Consider the following 16,131-nt stretch of genomic DNA (forward strand, 5'->3'; position numbering starts at 1 on the left):
TGAGACAACACACAGACATAACAAAAGCAAAGGAGTAATAGTCCATAAGCGGTGCAAGGTACTTGGGATGAATATTCTCGTGATTCTCACACACAGCAATAAAGAGGAATGGATATAAGAATATATTGTTGAATACCTGAAACTCAGAAATTCTACAGTAGTAAATACATGGCATTACTCCTGATTCAGGTACAAACATATTGGTACAGACAACTATTATGTACAGTATGCATTAATTTCACAATTAATTAACTTTAATCAATCACGTTCTCCAAGTGATAATTATCACGAATCATAGCATTTACTTTATCTTTAATGAAATGCCAGTAGAGTTAATAAAATTCAATAGACATGCCGTCAAACCCTGGTAATTTGTTACACTTTGTATCATTGATGGATAATAGTAACTTGTTTCTTCTCTTGTGATATCCCTTTCTAACCAGTGTGCAATTTCTACTATCAGTTTTTGCCTAACAGATTGAGGACGGGACCCGGCTCTACTTGTGTTTGGCCGGCCGAACGTTGCTGACGGGTCCGGAGTTAACTCGTGTCTGTTGGAATTTCTGAAACTAACTAACGGTCTTGGTTTATAGAATCTCGTTGTTGAAGGTTTTGTTTATTCCATGCTACCTTTACTTTTCGTTATTCTTATGTTTTATGTTTCAATTCCTTAGTTTTCCGACTAATGTTTACATCGTTCAAAGAGCCATGTGATGGTTAAGATGGCACTTCCCAGACTGACAGCATGTTCAGATCACGATGAAATATTTAACGAACTGTATGTGGATAATTATTCGGATGCCCAAGTAACGTTGAAGAACGTGAATTCGATATTGAAAGCTCTTCTGATGAAAGTGTGAGTAGTGATTGTGAATATATGCAGCCTTCAAAACAACGTGAACTCTGTATGAGTTGCCGTATGCCCCTTCACCGAGGTCATTGCTACATCGTTTATCTCACCAGAAAACGTTATAACGACTTCTTCAGAAAGTTTCCAGTAAATGTTAACAGCTGTTCAGGTTGATTCAGATCTGCCTGTAAATCATAAATTTACACAACCCTGTATTCAAATGGCTTGCCATGAAGTAAATTATGTACAACGTTGAGTACGAATGTCATTATCTATTTTTGAATTACGAGAACAACGCGCATGAACTGGACAAACACCTCTACTGCTGTATTTCATACTAGCGGTACTGTTAAGTTGGTCTTCACGAATGTCCCAGAACTCCACTAGTGTTACGGGGTGAAGATTATAAACAGCTTACTAAGATCAGAAACAGTATACTTGTGCTATCTCACTCTTTGGCGAAATGTGAATAGTATAATTTAAGATAAGTATAACTGGCCGCGTCGTTTGAAACAAGTGAACCAAAGCTATTATAGAACTATTTAAAATAGTTTTTGCTTGGTCCAACTTGTCAATACAGATTTATAATTGAGCATATAGTTAAAGATAATCATAAATTTACATACATTTCTAATGACATGGAATTAATACATTCGGCCAAAAATGGAAAATTCATTAAAGTTTTAGAAAGTTTAGAAATTATCTTGCTAAAAATCACCCTGAATCAAGTTTGAATGAAATATGTACAGATGATAACCTGTTGTATGAATTAGCATTTCATCATTTAAGGAAGAAAAGTAAAAATATAAAAGACAAAACTTGGAGATCTTAAATTTATTTAGGTATTCTCATCCAAAATCATCAAAATATTAAAATTGTATGTAATGATAATTTTCATAATGTTTCACTAATGTTTTTATTCATTGGTATGATGAATCGTGAGCTAAACAAAATAAAGTGTTATATTCTTTGATTGGCCTTCACTGATGAAGGGAATGTACTATGTTCTTGGAGCATGTATGAATAAATAATTTTCAGTTATAAATGTGTATTGACAAGGTGGACCAAGCACGAACAAGTCGGTATATGAACAAATACAAACACCTATTATGCTTAAGTGAATCAACAAGTGAAGCAATTACAGGTGCGTCATAAATCAAAAATGGTTGTTCGTGATATTTATTTTTCACTTGCTTTATTCATAACGACTGCAGGTTATTTAATATATAAATTTAATGTAGTATTCTGGATCCTGTTAGTCACCTGTAATTTCAAGCACATTCCTAAAAGAGATATTTGAAAATTACAGATAATTTTTATGTAGTGGAAGTCTAATTGTTTTATGTCAGTTTAGTTACAGTGCCAGCTAATTTTATAATTTAATAAATCAAAGTTATAAATTAAAACTAATGAATCTATCTAAAATTCTAAATACATATATACTACAGAAGTTATCAGTACAAGAGAATTCAAATATCGCCATTTAGGTACATTTCTGTTTATAACTTTTGAGTTATTATACCGTGGTATATAGTTGCATATTGCTTCATTTTCTCCTCTGTTACTCGCTTACATATTTCAAATATATTTATTAATTATACCATGATCAAATCTAAAGGGCGCTTTAAAAAATAAGAAATAATTTAATATTTACTACACAAATTCTCTTCAAAACTCAGAATAGAAAAACAAATCATACTTCTCTCTCTCTCTCTCTCTCTCACTTTGAACATACAACTACAGAGGGTGCAAAACGCATGTGTTCGTTACGTGACAAATGCCAGGCGTGATGAACACATAACACCCTATTACATTCAGCTGCAATGGTTGAAACTCCATGAACGACGGGAAATCTCAGTAGCCGTTGCTACGCACAAAATTCTCAAACTGAAGACCCCACCCTACCTATATAATGCATTTAAATCTATGGAGTCAGTACATAACAGAGATAATAGGTTTACAAAAACTACCCTTCAAATTCCCCTTCATCGTACCACTAAATTTAACAAATCTTTTGTTTGCACTGCATCCCGTATCTTCAATGTCTTTAACCTTCACCGTTTCGCAAATGACAGGAACTGCACCCAACTAAAGCAGTCCTTAACATCTATCTTCCTGGAGGAGTACGCAAGGGGCTGAGATCAGGTATTCTTGTGTCCAATAATAAGAAATATGTATATTTCTAAGAAAATTGTTTCTGTTTTTTATATTCCTGAGATTCTTGTAGCCTAAAATATTAAAAAATCGAATGATATGCTTTTCTACTTCTTATATGATTTATGTTTTAACTTTATTGGAATTGGTATCTGTATTTTAATTTTAAGTTTAATTTTAAGTTTAATGTTTAATTTGATATTTTAATATTCTAAAATGTAGTTAGTATATTCATAAACTTGTATTGTGTTATAAGTAGACGCTACATAAAGGGGCTTTTCAGCCTCAGTGGCATGTATATCATCATTATCAATAAATTCAATTCAATTCAATTCAATTCAATTCTCTCTCTCGTCTTCTTTCCTCGAAGGAGTCTCAAAATACTAAAACGAAAAGTTTATTCCTATATATATGTTCTTATAAAAGGTTGAAATTGTAATTATTTATTGTTTAACACATTGCATTTAGCTTCATCTATGTGATATGGGAACTCCAGTTGCAGGACTCGTTCCATTACCGGAACACACTCTTAATTTTCATCATCAAATACTTCTGCTTCCTTCAACTTGAGGCTCCTCTGTGGACGAAGCATTCCATACACGGATGACTATAATTAAGATAGCAAAATGATAAAGTCAGTGGTTCCATATGACAGTCATAATTGGTTTCTTAGGTGCAGTGAGCCCTGAACAGAACCGAGGACATCATGTTCTTTAATTTGGTAAACTGAGAAACTTATAGAACTCCAGAAACTTGCCTCAGACTTTAGTCATGAGAACTCTGACTCTACAGGCGATGTAAGAGGAACGGCTGTAGTGGTCTACTGCGGTCCGGCAGCTATTTCGTTGCCATAAATATATGCCGTTCTCGATTTTTGCTGTCATGTTCCCTGCAGTCTAGAACTACGTACTCCTGAACAAAGAGAGAACCCACTATCTCACGAATGCAAGCTCACAGGTACGTGACCGAAACCATGCAGCCACTTGCTCGGTTGTGCAACGTCTAAAGTGTCTCCCAGACGAAGATTTTTCACAAAGGTGGGAATTCTGTACGTGGTTTATAAATGAAACGGTATAACAGCCTCTGTTCACCTTCCAAGTGCTTGCCATAGACGAAGCCTGTTTCTCGAGAAATTATTTCCTACATTTACATAATACTCATACATGGGCTTTCCATAACCTAGATACGATTCTCCAGAGCCATTTTCAGTGGCAATTTACTGTTAATGAATGTGGGACGATATCATTGGCATTGCCTAACAGTGTCCAAAGTTTCAGAGGTGAAAATTGCCTAACTTCTCGGAGAGGGACTACCGAGGTATCTTGTCAGTGCGGATGAACATGTACAATAATGCACCGCCTGACATGAGCCGCAGTGTGCATGAGCAATTCGACCATACACTTCGATGGCGTTGGATACGGTGCAATAGACCAATTAGGTAGGTAGTTCGGACTTGTGATTTAAATACCCTGGATCTTCACCTATGAGACCACATCAGGTGTCTGATGTATGCAACTGAAATCGATACGGATGATGAGCTCCATGAGCGTACTTTTACTGCATCAGATCAGCGATTGATAGTTGTCTCCGGCTGCCCATTCTTATATACCGATAGGAGGCTCACAGAACGTTTGATTTTCGGTTAATTTTTCGTAAAAAGAAGCTAAATGTTCAGTGTCGACTTAGTTAACGTAACTCAATATATATTTTCAGTCTGTCGAAAACACTAATTGTAACACTATAACATACGTGTAAAATCACACACTATTAAACAAAGAATGGCATGTTTCGATCTACAAGAACATATTCAGAATCTGTCAAATCCCTTTAAATTACAGATGTATAAATTGAACCAATCCTCTATTTTGAATTGGTGATGTTATGAACAAATGAAATAAATTATGAACGTAGTAATCCTCCAATGTCACCTAAGTAACTTGAAAAATGGTTTCTGTACTTATCTAAGCTGGTAATCGTCCGTTATCTGTAGTGACTGCGTCGAGACTTGCTCCGGTCGACGTTTACGCGATGTAACCAATATTTTACATATATGGGAATTTTTTTTTTTTTTTTACAATTTACTTTACGTCGCGCCGACACTAATAGATTTTATGGCAACAATGGGATAGGAAAGGGCAAAGAATGGGGATGAACCGGCCGTCGCCTTAATTAACGTACAGCCCCAGATTTTTCCTGGTGTGAAAATGGGATACCACCGTAAACCATCTTCAGATCTGCCGACAGTGGTGTTCGAACGCACTATTTCCCGGAGGCAAGCTCACACCTGCGCGCCTCTAACCGCATGGAAAACTCGCCGGATTGCGCATGATTATGGTAATGTGATAGAATTTGAGAGCGAAGCATCTCATTCTCTGTCAAATATTGTGTGTTCTTCTTACATTAATGTTATATGTGTTATAATTAGTGTCTTCGACGGATCTGAAAGCCTTGAAGTTACATTACTTCGTAGAGGTTCATGTTATTTTGCATACAATGGAAATTCAACTAAAGTTCAAGAGCCTTTCGTTATTAATTCTATGGTTAACATTATTATTATTATTATTATTATTATTATTATTATTATTATTATTATTATTATTATTATTATTATTATTATTATTATTATTTTATTTTTTTGCTAGGGGCTTTACGTCGCACCGACACAGATAGGTCTTATGGCGACGATGGGATGGGAAAGGCCTAGGAGTTGGAAGGAAGCGGCCGTGGCCTTAATTAAGGTACAGCCCCAGCATTTGCCTGGTGTGAAAATGGGAAACCACGGAAAACCATCTTCAGGGCTGCCGATAGTGGGATTCGAACCTACTATCTCCCGGATGCAAGCTCACAGCCGTGCGCCTCTACGCGCACGGCCAACTCCCCGGTATTATTATTATTATTATTATTATTATTATTATTATTATTATTATTATTATTATTATTATTATTATTATTATTATCATCATCAGCCCCGGTGGTGTAGTGGTTAGTGAGTTTAGCTGCCACCCCCGGCTCTGCCACGAAATTCGAAAAGTGGTACGAGGGCTGGAACGGTGTCCGCTCAGCCTTTGGAGGTCGAATGAGTAGAGGAGGTGTTTGATTCCAAACTCAGCCATCCTCGAAGTGGTTTTCCGTGGTTTCCCATTTCTCCTCCAGGCAAATTCCGGGATGATATCCAACTGAAGGCCACAGCCGTTTCCTTCCCTCTTCCTTGTCTATCCGATCTTCCCATCCCCACACAAGGCGCTGCTCAGCAGGCAGATGAAGACGGCTGGGCGAGGTACTGGTCCTCCTCCACAGTTCCACATCCCCGACTCAAAGTCTCACTCTCCAGAATACTGCCCTTGAGGTGGCGGAGGTGGGATCCCTCGCTCAGTTCGAGGGAATAACCAATCCCGGAGGATAAATGAATTAAGAAAGAAAGAATTATTATTATTATTATTATTATTATTATTATTATTATTATTATTATTATTATTATTATTATTATTATTATTATTATTATTATTATTATTCTATTAGGCTATTATTATTATTAGTAGTAGTAGTAGTAGTAGTAGTAGTAGCCATTAATGATTCAGAGGATGACGGGCGAGTTGGCCGTGCGGTTAGGAGCGCACAGCTGTGAGCTCGCATCCGTGAGATAGTGGGTTCGAACCCCACTGTCGGCAGCCCTGAAGATGGTTTTCCATGGTTTCCCATTTTCACACCAGGCAAATGCTGGGGCTGTACCTTAATTAAGGCTACGGCCACTTCCTTCCCATTCCTAGGCCTTTCCTGTCCCATCGTCACCATAAAACCTATCAGTGTCGGTGCGACGTAAAGCAAATAGCAAAAAAAAAAGATTCATAAAATACCTATCCGAGGTGATAATGGCGTGCAAAATTCACCGGCAAAGGCATCTAAAAGGAAAAATTTCTGATAAAAGACTGTCTGTCTTTCCAAAGAATGCAATAATTGTTACACTTCAGTTTACTAAAAAGTTAAAACATTATGTAACTGTAATATTTACTTCTGTGTTATATAATTCAAATTTTCAATATAGGTGCAACACGTAATGATAAATGTTCTGTGTATGCAGGAAGTTACAAGCAAATAGCATTCACATATCTTCCGACTTAGCGGAACCCACACGGCGAGAAGTGAATGCTGCTCACTGGAACAGAAAGTCGGCGATAGGCTGAAGCTTTAGCTGCCAGTTTCTGCCTTCCACAAAGAAGGCAGGAAATTTGTGATGGTATTGTAATAAAACTCACGATTTATCAGACGCCAGTGAAGGTAGAAATATATAGTAAATGTATTCCCTTGTAGATATTTTTCAAATAAAATCAATAATAATAATAACAATTTCGTGTGCCTCTTGCAAGCTTGGTGCACACATTGTAATTCAGACCCTACGACCAGGGTGAATAGCATCTGCCATGTATGGGAAAATGTGTGTTATTGTATTGGAGGATATTGTTAAAAGGGGTTTGTGAGTTGCAGGGATGTTGGGGATAGTAAAACACTCAATCTCCAAGCCAGGGAAATTAACCATTTAAGGTTAAAATTCCCAGTCCCGGCCGGGAATAGAACCTGGGAACCTCTGAACCCAATGCGACTACGCTAACAACTCAACGAAGAAGCTAGATGATAAAATCTATATAACAGAGGTAGATCTCAGTCACCCATCGTTCTGTTTCCAACGTGAAGGGTGTGATCCCAGCTGAAGTCGGTGGAATTTTAGGGTGTTAAATGCAACAATTCAGACTCCATAGCTGAACGGTTAGCGTGCTGGCCTTCGGTCCAAGGGATCCGGGTTCGATTCAGACCGGCTCGGAGATTTTAACCTTCATTGGTTAATTCCGATGGTTGGATCACTGGATGTGCATGCCGTCTTCAGCAATTCATCATAGCTTCTCATAAACATGCAGTTCACTTATCAGGCGTGAAATCGAAAGTTCTGCACCAGGCCCTTCCGAAGACTACACACCATTAAAGGAACGTACAACAACTTTGTGTTGTAGGCTGCCATTACAGTACATTAGAGCACTTGGAACAAATATATGAATCCCTAGAGTCTCTTAAAATCCATAAAGTTACATATCCCCTTCCCTCCTTGGCACTACATCTCTGAACGCTGCTCATCCCGAAGGCCTAAATATATATTTAAACCCAATGTTCCATACCGAGAACGATCAGTTCTGTAATTATTTCAAGTACGTAGAAGTATTTCTACTCAAGTGTTTGTTTATTTAAACTCCTCTTGCACTGTATTAATGGACACTAGATCAGTAATTAATAAATTTTTACAATAATTGTGTTTAAGGCAACATTTATCTTCCTGAAGACAACGAAATTGTCAAATAAAGGAACAATATCCAATCCGTAAATGAAGTTAATACTAACGGAACTATTAAAATCATCTTTAAGAGTTGTAAAAGAGCTCACTTTATAGTGATACACAATCAGGGCGATTTACATCCATTCATTCATTCGTTCATTTGTTCATTCATCCGTTCATTTGTTCATTGTCGTGTTTTTGTTGATCTTATTAACAAATATTAAGTTATCTTAGTAGCGTACCAGTTAATTTAATTAGTTAATTCTATTTAATGTCATGTTATATAAACTATAGAATGGATATTTCCATTGCCTTTATTTACTCAGTTAGCAGTTCATTTATAGTACTTTCAAAAGAACATTTCCGGGTGTTGGTGTGTTCTATTAATTTCAATTATATTTTATTAATTCCTGAATGTATATTTATCAAGAATGTTATCTTCCTGGAACCCAACATTGATTTTGGTTTGTGTATGGTCACAATATTTATGTGGGGAGGGACCAGTAAGTTATTTGATAACACCCGTGTGTTTGGTTTTAATAACAAGCCGTGGGAAAAATGGTATTGCCACTTACTGATAAGTTAATTTTATATAATATTCTAATCAATGGAATCAAAATGAATAATGAGCCATTCATATATAGATTTCCATACAAATGTATGTCAGTTAAATTACCGCGATACCCTTAATTTGTGTATTAATTTTGAACATCAAACGAAAATATGCCAAACATTTATTATATATATTGCTAGTTGCTTTACGTCGCACCGGCACAGATAGGTCTTATGGCGACAATGGGACAGGGCAGGGCTGGGAGTGGGAAGGAAGCGGCCGTGTCCTTAATTAAGGTAGAGCCCCAGCATTTGCCTGGTGTGGAAATGGGAAACCACGGAAAACCATTTTCAGGGCTGCCGACAGTGGGGTTCGAACCTACTATCTCCCGAATACTGGATACTGGCCGTACTTAAGCGACTGCAGCTATCGAGCTCGGTATTTTATAAATATCATTAATAAGCTTCGAATATTTGATAGTGTTGTCAATTAGCAAAATCCTGAGTAACATTAGAATGCTGTACTAAAAAGCATTTTTTGAATATGCATATAATGTGGGAGCATAACAGTGACATAGCTCTAAAATAAACTATATCGATGTTTAACCTACTAACACTCGCGACACCAGAGTTAACTTCCAAGTCTGAAATTTCTTAGGAAGTTATTACTCTGAGATTAAAATTGTAAGTTATATACTCAGATCAACAATGATCAACTTCTGTGGGAAAAGCATTCGTGCGTTAGTGATGTGTTTGTTGCTAAATGTCATTGGAAAACCGAAAATTGCACTGGTATTCTAGAAAGTTGAAAAATCCATATCCACATAAGCCATAAAATATCGTGGAATAGAAGAAGGCTAAAGCTTTCAATAAGGGATTTAGTGTGATCAGCTCTACTCCCCACCATCTTCTCCCCTATCCCCCATTATTCAGTGCAAGACTGAGAGAGTTCTACCATTTTTCTAAGCTGAATTTTGCAGGATGTAGCCTCTTTCAGTCCGGAGGATTTGAAGGAGTCTATTTATATGTCAGCCTCGTGTCAGTAGAAGAACGGTAACGTTGGAGAGCACCTATACGGAAATATTCAAAGAACCATGAAATTATTAGTTAGTGAGACAAAACATCAATATTATTATTATTATTATTATTATTATTATTATTATTATTATTATTATTATTATTAATATTATTATTATTATTATTATTATTATTATTATTATTATTATTATTAATATTATTATTATTATTATTATTATTATTATTATTATTATTATTATTATTATTATTATTATCATTTTTATTATTATTGCGTTAGGGCCTACTAGGTACCACGTTAAAATTTCAATTCTTCATCCTTTGTTGTTGTTCATTCCTTTTCTTCCAGTAACCCTTCATTGTTTCACTATGTTTCTCTTTTCTTTCTTCAGACCACTTTGTGCCGGTTTTCTTTGCCTCCCTCCCTGGGAATCCTTCCTGAAAATTTATCTTTCCATTACTTATTCTTCTCTTATGTTTTTTACTTTCCAAGTCTTTTTTGGTCTCTTGAATCCATGTGGTTGTTGACTTTTTCTTCCAAACATACGGGAAGATCATTTTGGTTAGTCTATTGTCGTCCATTCTGTACATATGTCCAAAAAATAGCAGTCTCATCTTCCGTACTGTTATAAATATGTTCTCTATGTTCTCATACATTTCCTTATTACTTCTTAATTTCCAAAATTCTGTAGTTTTTAGAGGGCCTAACATGTTTCTTATAATCCTTCTTTCTAGTACTTTCAATCTTTTAAGTTTGTAATTGAGTACTAAGCATTCACTGGCATATAAACATTCTGTGTTATAGTGATTTATTTTAAGATTATTATTAATATTATTATTATTATTATTATTATTATTATTATTATTATTATTATTATTATTATTATTATTATTATTATTAGGGAATCCGTACTGCTCCGCAGCATACGTTATAAATAGGTGAGATAACGTGTCTTGATATTCCCACTGTATTTCTCTCTAGATAGTATTAAGTCATATGTGTACCAAGTTTGGTTGAAATTGCAAGTTTCCTCATAGTCACCGTCATTTTTAATCGCTCAACTTCACCGATATCTTTACGTGAAGATATGGCTCCTTACCTCTATGCAGCCCACAGAACAAATGTATTGCGCGCGCTAGGGTGAGCTTTCGCGTGCGATTATTGGAGTGATCATTTAAAGATTTGATCTTATACTTTTAAAAGTTGACTGATCTTTGGCACCTATCAGTGCCTCGTGATTCTCTGGCAGTTAATTCCGGAGATAATAACATAAAAATGAAGCAAATCGGTCCAATAGAACTGACGGATGGACGGGAAAAAGCTGTTTTAGTAAACATAGTTAATATATATTTTTGGGGACACATAGTGCTCTACAGCGTTCCTTAGGTCAGATAATTCGTCTTGATATGCTTGTCGCAGTCATATTGTTTTGCCTGCCCTTTTCAATCGTTTTATGAACATTTAGTATTGGCAACAAAGTTCATAACACTTTTTTCTATACAATATTCTCTGTGCTTCGACCATTAGGCCGTATATGGATCTTAACATTTTCAAAAGATCCGGCAAGAGATAGTACAGCATACAATTGGCCGTGACTGAATAATGGTTCGGGTAAGTGGACTACCAACTTTTTGAAGAGTTTTTCCCTGCGCTTTATTAATGGTCATACAGAAAGCTAGTCGACTTGATGCCTTCCCGTCTGTATGTACGTCAAGTGTTTTCTCTTAGCAGCATGTGAGTTTTTAGGAATGTTCTACCATCTGTTGAGTATATTTAGAAGCTGGGGAAGGTCAGAGAATCAAAGAGTATATAGCAGAAAATATTATTCTTCCATGATCAGAGGAAGTGTTTACTCTCTGGCCTAACGGGTAGTAATCAAATACGACTGCATGACAATGATATTACTAAGGATAAAAATCACATATATCAGAGTATTAATGAAAGTGTTACATTTAGCAACGTGCTAAGTACAGAATGTATTGCGGGTTAGTGCAAGCCTTCGCCTGCAATTATTGGAGTGATCAATTAATGATTTTATTTTACTATTACTGAAAGTTGGCTGAACTTAGAGACTTAGCAATGTCTCATGATTCACCGGCGGGTAATTGCGGAGAGAACGAAACCAAAATGAAGCATATCGGTCCAATAGAACGGAAGATTTGCCAAAGCTGATTTAGTACATACTTTTAATATATTATTATTATTATTATTATTATTATTATTATTATTATTATTATTATTATTATTATTATTATTATTATTATTATTATTATTATTATTATTGCACCGGGAGGTACACCGCATTCAAATTCAGCGCCTAAATGAACTCCTCTGTTGGTAAAACAGTGAAACTGGAACTACACCAACTTAGAACTTTTTTTCAGAAGATGTCACCACAGAAATAGGATGTAATTTTGTTGTTGTGCAGTTGCCTAAACTGACTGAATTTCTACTAGTTTGTTGACATTCATCAAGAAGTTTGGACTATCTTCCACAGATGACACTACTAAAAGACTATGATCATGCACCCTGGTGCGAGGTGTAAGAACTTATAATTTAAAGAAGTTTTGTATTTCTACGTTTTTACAGAATGATGTTCATTTATTTTGGGTTGGCAATATTTCCTTTTCTTTCCTCCAGTTTTGAATCTAGCCAATTACTAATTTCTATAAATAATTTTCTACCTATCACAGTTTTCTTGTTCGATCCTGAAGTGTAACTTTGAATTTGACCAATTAAATTGAGAGCGTGTGGCTGGTTTATTCCTGAATGATCTCGAACCTTCCCTGAGGGTTTATAAACTGCGGCTTTTCACGTTTCTTGGCCAATTGATCATCGTCTTACTGAGTGTGCGTGTCAAAGCAGAAGGCGGGCGGCCTCTTTCATAGGTCAACAGAATATCTACAAGGTAATGGCCACATAACTTTATTCTTTCTTGCTACTTCCGCAGTTTAATCCGAGGGGAAAGGTCCGAATCGTTAACTATGTAACCTTCTTTTCTAAAATGTAACTTTCTTCCGGCTGATGTGAAAATTTCATAAATCTTTAAATGTAAATCGGGGATAGAGAGGATGTACCCTCTCGAGTTCCCCTTTATCTTGGTTTGAGGTGACTATGTTTCATAAATGTTTTTCATTCTGAAATGTGGTAGTTGTAATTTCTATACGAGTCATCTCAGTAGTTTGGGAATAACCCCTCTTTCATCGGCCTAGAGCCCTTTAGGTTATTAGTGTTTATTATCTTGGAGTGCAGGGTACGCCTCCATTCATTTTGTGTTTGGACCAGTTATTTAACCTGTTCCTTTTCTATGAAGGCCCCCGTAGGTTGGATATTAAATGCACCTGTTAAATCAGTTTTTATATAGCAAGTTGTGCCTTGAGAGGCCAGTGTTTGTAAGTTTAGTTGCCCTGAGAAGGCAGTAAGAAAGAGCTTGTTAGCTCTTTTCCAAGTTTTGTGACTGTGAAGTGTGCCTCTGGGAGGCTAGATATTCTGATTTAGGGAGCAAGTGCTCTTGAATTAGGGGATTTCTGCCCCTCATTAAATAATACCTCTTCCTTTCATAAAATTGTAAAATTAGGGGCTTAAAGCCCAAAGAGTTAAGGTTCTGAATCTTGTATTTTTCCCAATCTTGTTTAATGATTGCTACTTGTACCTGCATTATTGTCATAAAATATTGTTAAGTTTGAATTCATGAAAAACCTTCAGTTTAAGTTTTAAATTTAATTCTTGACATTGTAGTTAGACCCATTCACTCCGGCACCTTCTTTAATATCTGCGTTTCACGGATACCCCGAAACAATTATTATTATTATTATTATTATTATTATTATTATTATTATTATTATTATTATTAAAGGTACAAAGAATGTGCTGGTTTTTGTATCCATTACAGAAAGGTAACCTTAATCGAACTGTTATTGAACAAAGGAGTTACCTTGGTCTTCCTGCGTAAGCGTAGTAATCACTGAGGTCGTCCAGGTACTTGCGCAGTTCCTCTGGTGATGAGAACACTTTAGGTCTGACGGGCCGGCTACCGTTATTTTGTTCTCTAGGCAGAGGATCGCTGTAGCATGGCATCACAATGGTCAAGAGTAGGCAGAATGCTATCGCCAGGAGCACGTTCACAGAGGTCTGCATTTTGGCTGTGAATAAACGAATACATGAACATTACATTTCCTTCACCTGTATTAAACAGTTAGGGAGCAAGGAAATTGTGTTCTACGTTAGGGTTCTCAAGCGATAAAACGCTTGCCCCTGGGGGAGGACTGAAGAGGGATAATTTTTTTTTTTTTATCTCTATGATATTGTTACTAATATCACATTAGCGACACAGTGTTCAGAGACTTGTAGAATGTATGATTTTTATATTTGTCTTATGTCACACTGATACAGACAGGTTTTGTGGTGACAGCGAGGTTTATTCAGCTTATGGTACAAGTTAAATCACGCCAAATAACGTTATGAAAAGAACGAATAATTTACAAAATATAATAAATATAAAATTCAAGATAAAGCGCAAAGTAGAAATTGAGAGAGATATGTGTAATACAGAAAAATAGAAAAATAAGAAATAAAGAGAGGACAAAAGACAATGGCATAGGACAGGACAAGAATTAGGGAGAAAGTGACCGTAGCTTTAATTACGATACAGCCCCGGCGTATTCCCTGTGTTAAAATGGTAAACCATAGAAAACCAGCTTCAGCGCTGCTGACAGTGAGGCTCGAACCCTCTATGTTCGAAATGCAAACAAACTAATGCCACCTCACACGATATAGAATGGAGGTCTGAAGGACGTGTCTAAAGTTTGGCAAAAACGTAACAGTGAATATTGGCAGCTCCGGAACATGCTTCGACGGAATGTCTTCCCTTTACCTATATATATTTATGTGAATCTATACTCTGTATCTAAGTGGAATGAAAAGCAAAGTCCTAAATCGTTCAAACCCATAAAATTATCAAATTGTAGGAGAGTACAGTTAAGCTAAGAATGGATTAAATTATATCTAAAAATTTGCAAAGATTTTCCATCAAGTCAACTACTCCAAACCAGCCTTACAATTTCTTAATATCAGTTTTTTTTAAACAAGACTCTGACTTTACTTTTGTGGTTTTAAGTTACAATAATTATTACTTTTCTCTCAATTTCACATCTCATATGCTCTATTCATTGCGTTGATCCCTGCATGACTTAATAAAATTAAATAAGTATCTTAATGCCTGTTAAGAGAAACTTTAATAATTGATGTTGCACTTTAAAATTACCTTCTTGTGTAATTATCTATAGGATAATTCATAAATATTGGAAGGCTAAAGTGGTACACTTGCATAAAAGTATATGAAACATATTTTTTCACAATGAAATGTATTGAAAGAAAATCACAGATCACAGAATTTACAACAGATATTAACCATGAAATATTGGCAATGTCCATAGATTACGCCAAATAAGATACAATTACTGAAATCCAAATATTGTATAACCCTTTCCTTAGTCTACATGGACGTAGTATCTCAACAACAAACACCTTCAGCATCAACGAACTCCAAAATATTCTTACTTTAATTTGTTGAATATGAACTTTTGTAAGGCAATTCACTAACATCCTATCATGCGTCTCTGATAGGCAAACCATCCACAATACAAAAATGGGGCATACAGAAGAGACTCTTCTGAATTTCTGATGGTAAATGACCACGCAGCTGAATTTGTTTGTATTTGAGATACTGTACCTGGAAATGATTATGAGGCCAGAGCATGGAAAGGATCTCAGGTAGTGTGCTGTCACTTATTGGAGCACGTACAGAGAAGGATATTTTCGCAGGGCGAATAATAGATGGTAAAATCTTTTTGACAATATTTATTGAAATTTTCATGTAAATCACCCTGCAGTTGAATTGTAAAAATTAAATTTTCAGTCAATCTTTTCAAAATGCAAAAATGGAATATCGGCGCTCTTATATTCTGAGACATCTACTTGATGTTAAAAATGTCCAAAAGGAATACCAATTTTCTGAGATCATAAACACCATACAGTTCATATAGGATCTCTTATATAACTTTAAATTCCAAAATAACACTTAGCACATAGAACTTCATTTAACGAAATTGCATAAAAATCAAGTCCATCACTTGTGATGCAAACTTACAGTTTTTCTAAGATTTTAAACAAAATATTAACACACACTTCCATTATTAATCTGATAGTTCATGTTAAAGT

The 16,131-nt window shown here is 35.8% G+C and overlaps 1 protein-coding gene across 2 annotated transcripts in view; it reads right to left on the reverse strand.

Annotated features, from left to right (window-relative positions):
* LOC136874884 (uncharacterized) overlaps nucleotides 1-16,131 on the reverse strand; it is a 177,263-nt gene that overhangs the window by 18,240 nt on the left and 142,892 nt on the right. For both annotated transcript variants that reach the window (XM_067148586.2, XM_067148585.2), the window contains exon 2: nucleotides 13,847-14,054. In XM_067148586.2, the coding sequence (XP_067004687.2) occupies nucleotides 13,847-14,049 (203 nt within the window). In that variant the 5' untranslated portion in view covers nucleotides 14,050-14,054. The remainder of the gene's footprint in view (nucleotides 1-13,846; nucleotides 14,055-16,131) is intronic.

The sequence above is a fragment of the Anabrus simplex genome, chromosome 5 (assembly GCF_040414725.1).
Source record: "Anabrus simplex isolate iqAnaSimp1 chromosome 5, ASM4041472v1, whole genome shotgun sequence".
Taxonomy (NCBI): domain Eukaryota; kingdom Metazoa; phylum Arthropoda; class Insecta; order Orthoptera; family Tettigoniidae; genus Anabrus; species Anabrus simplex.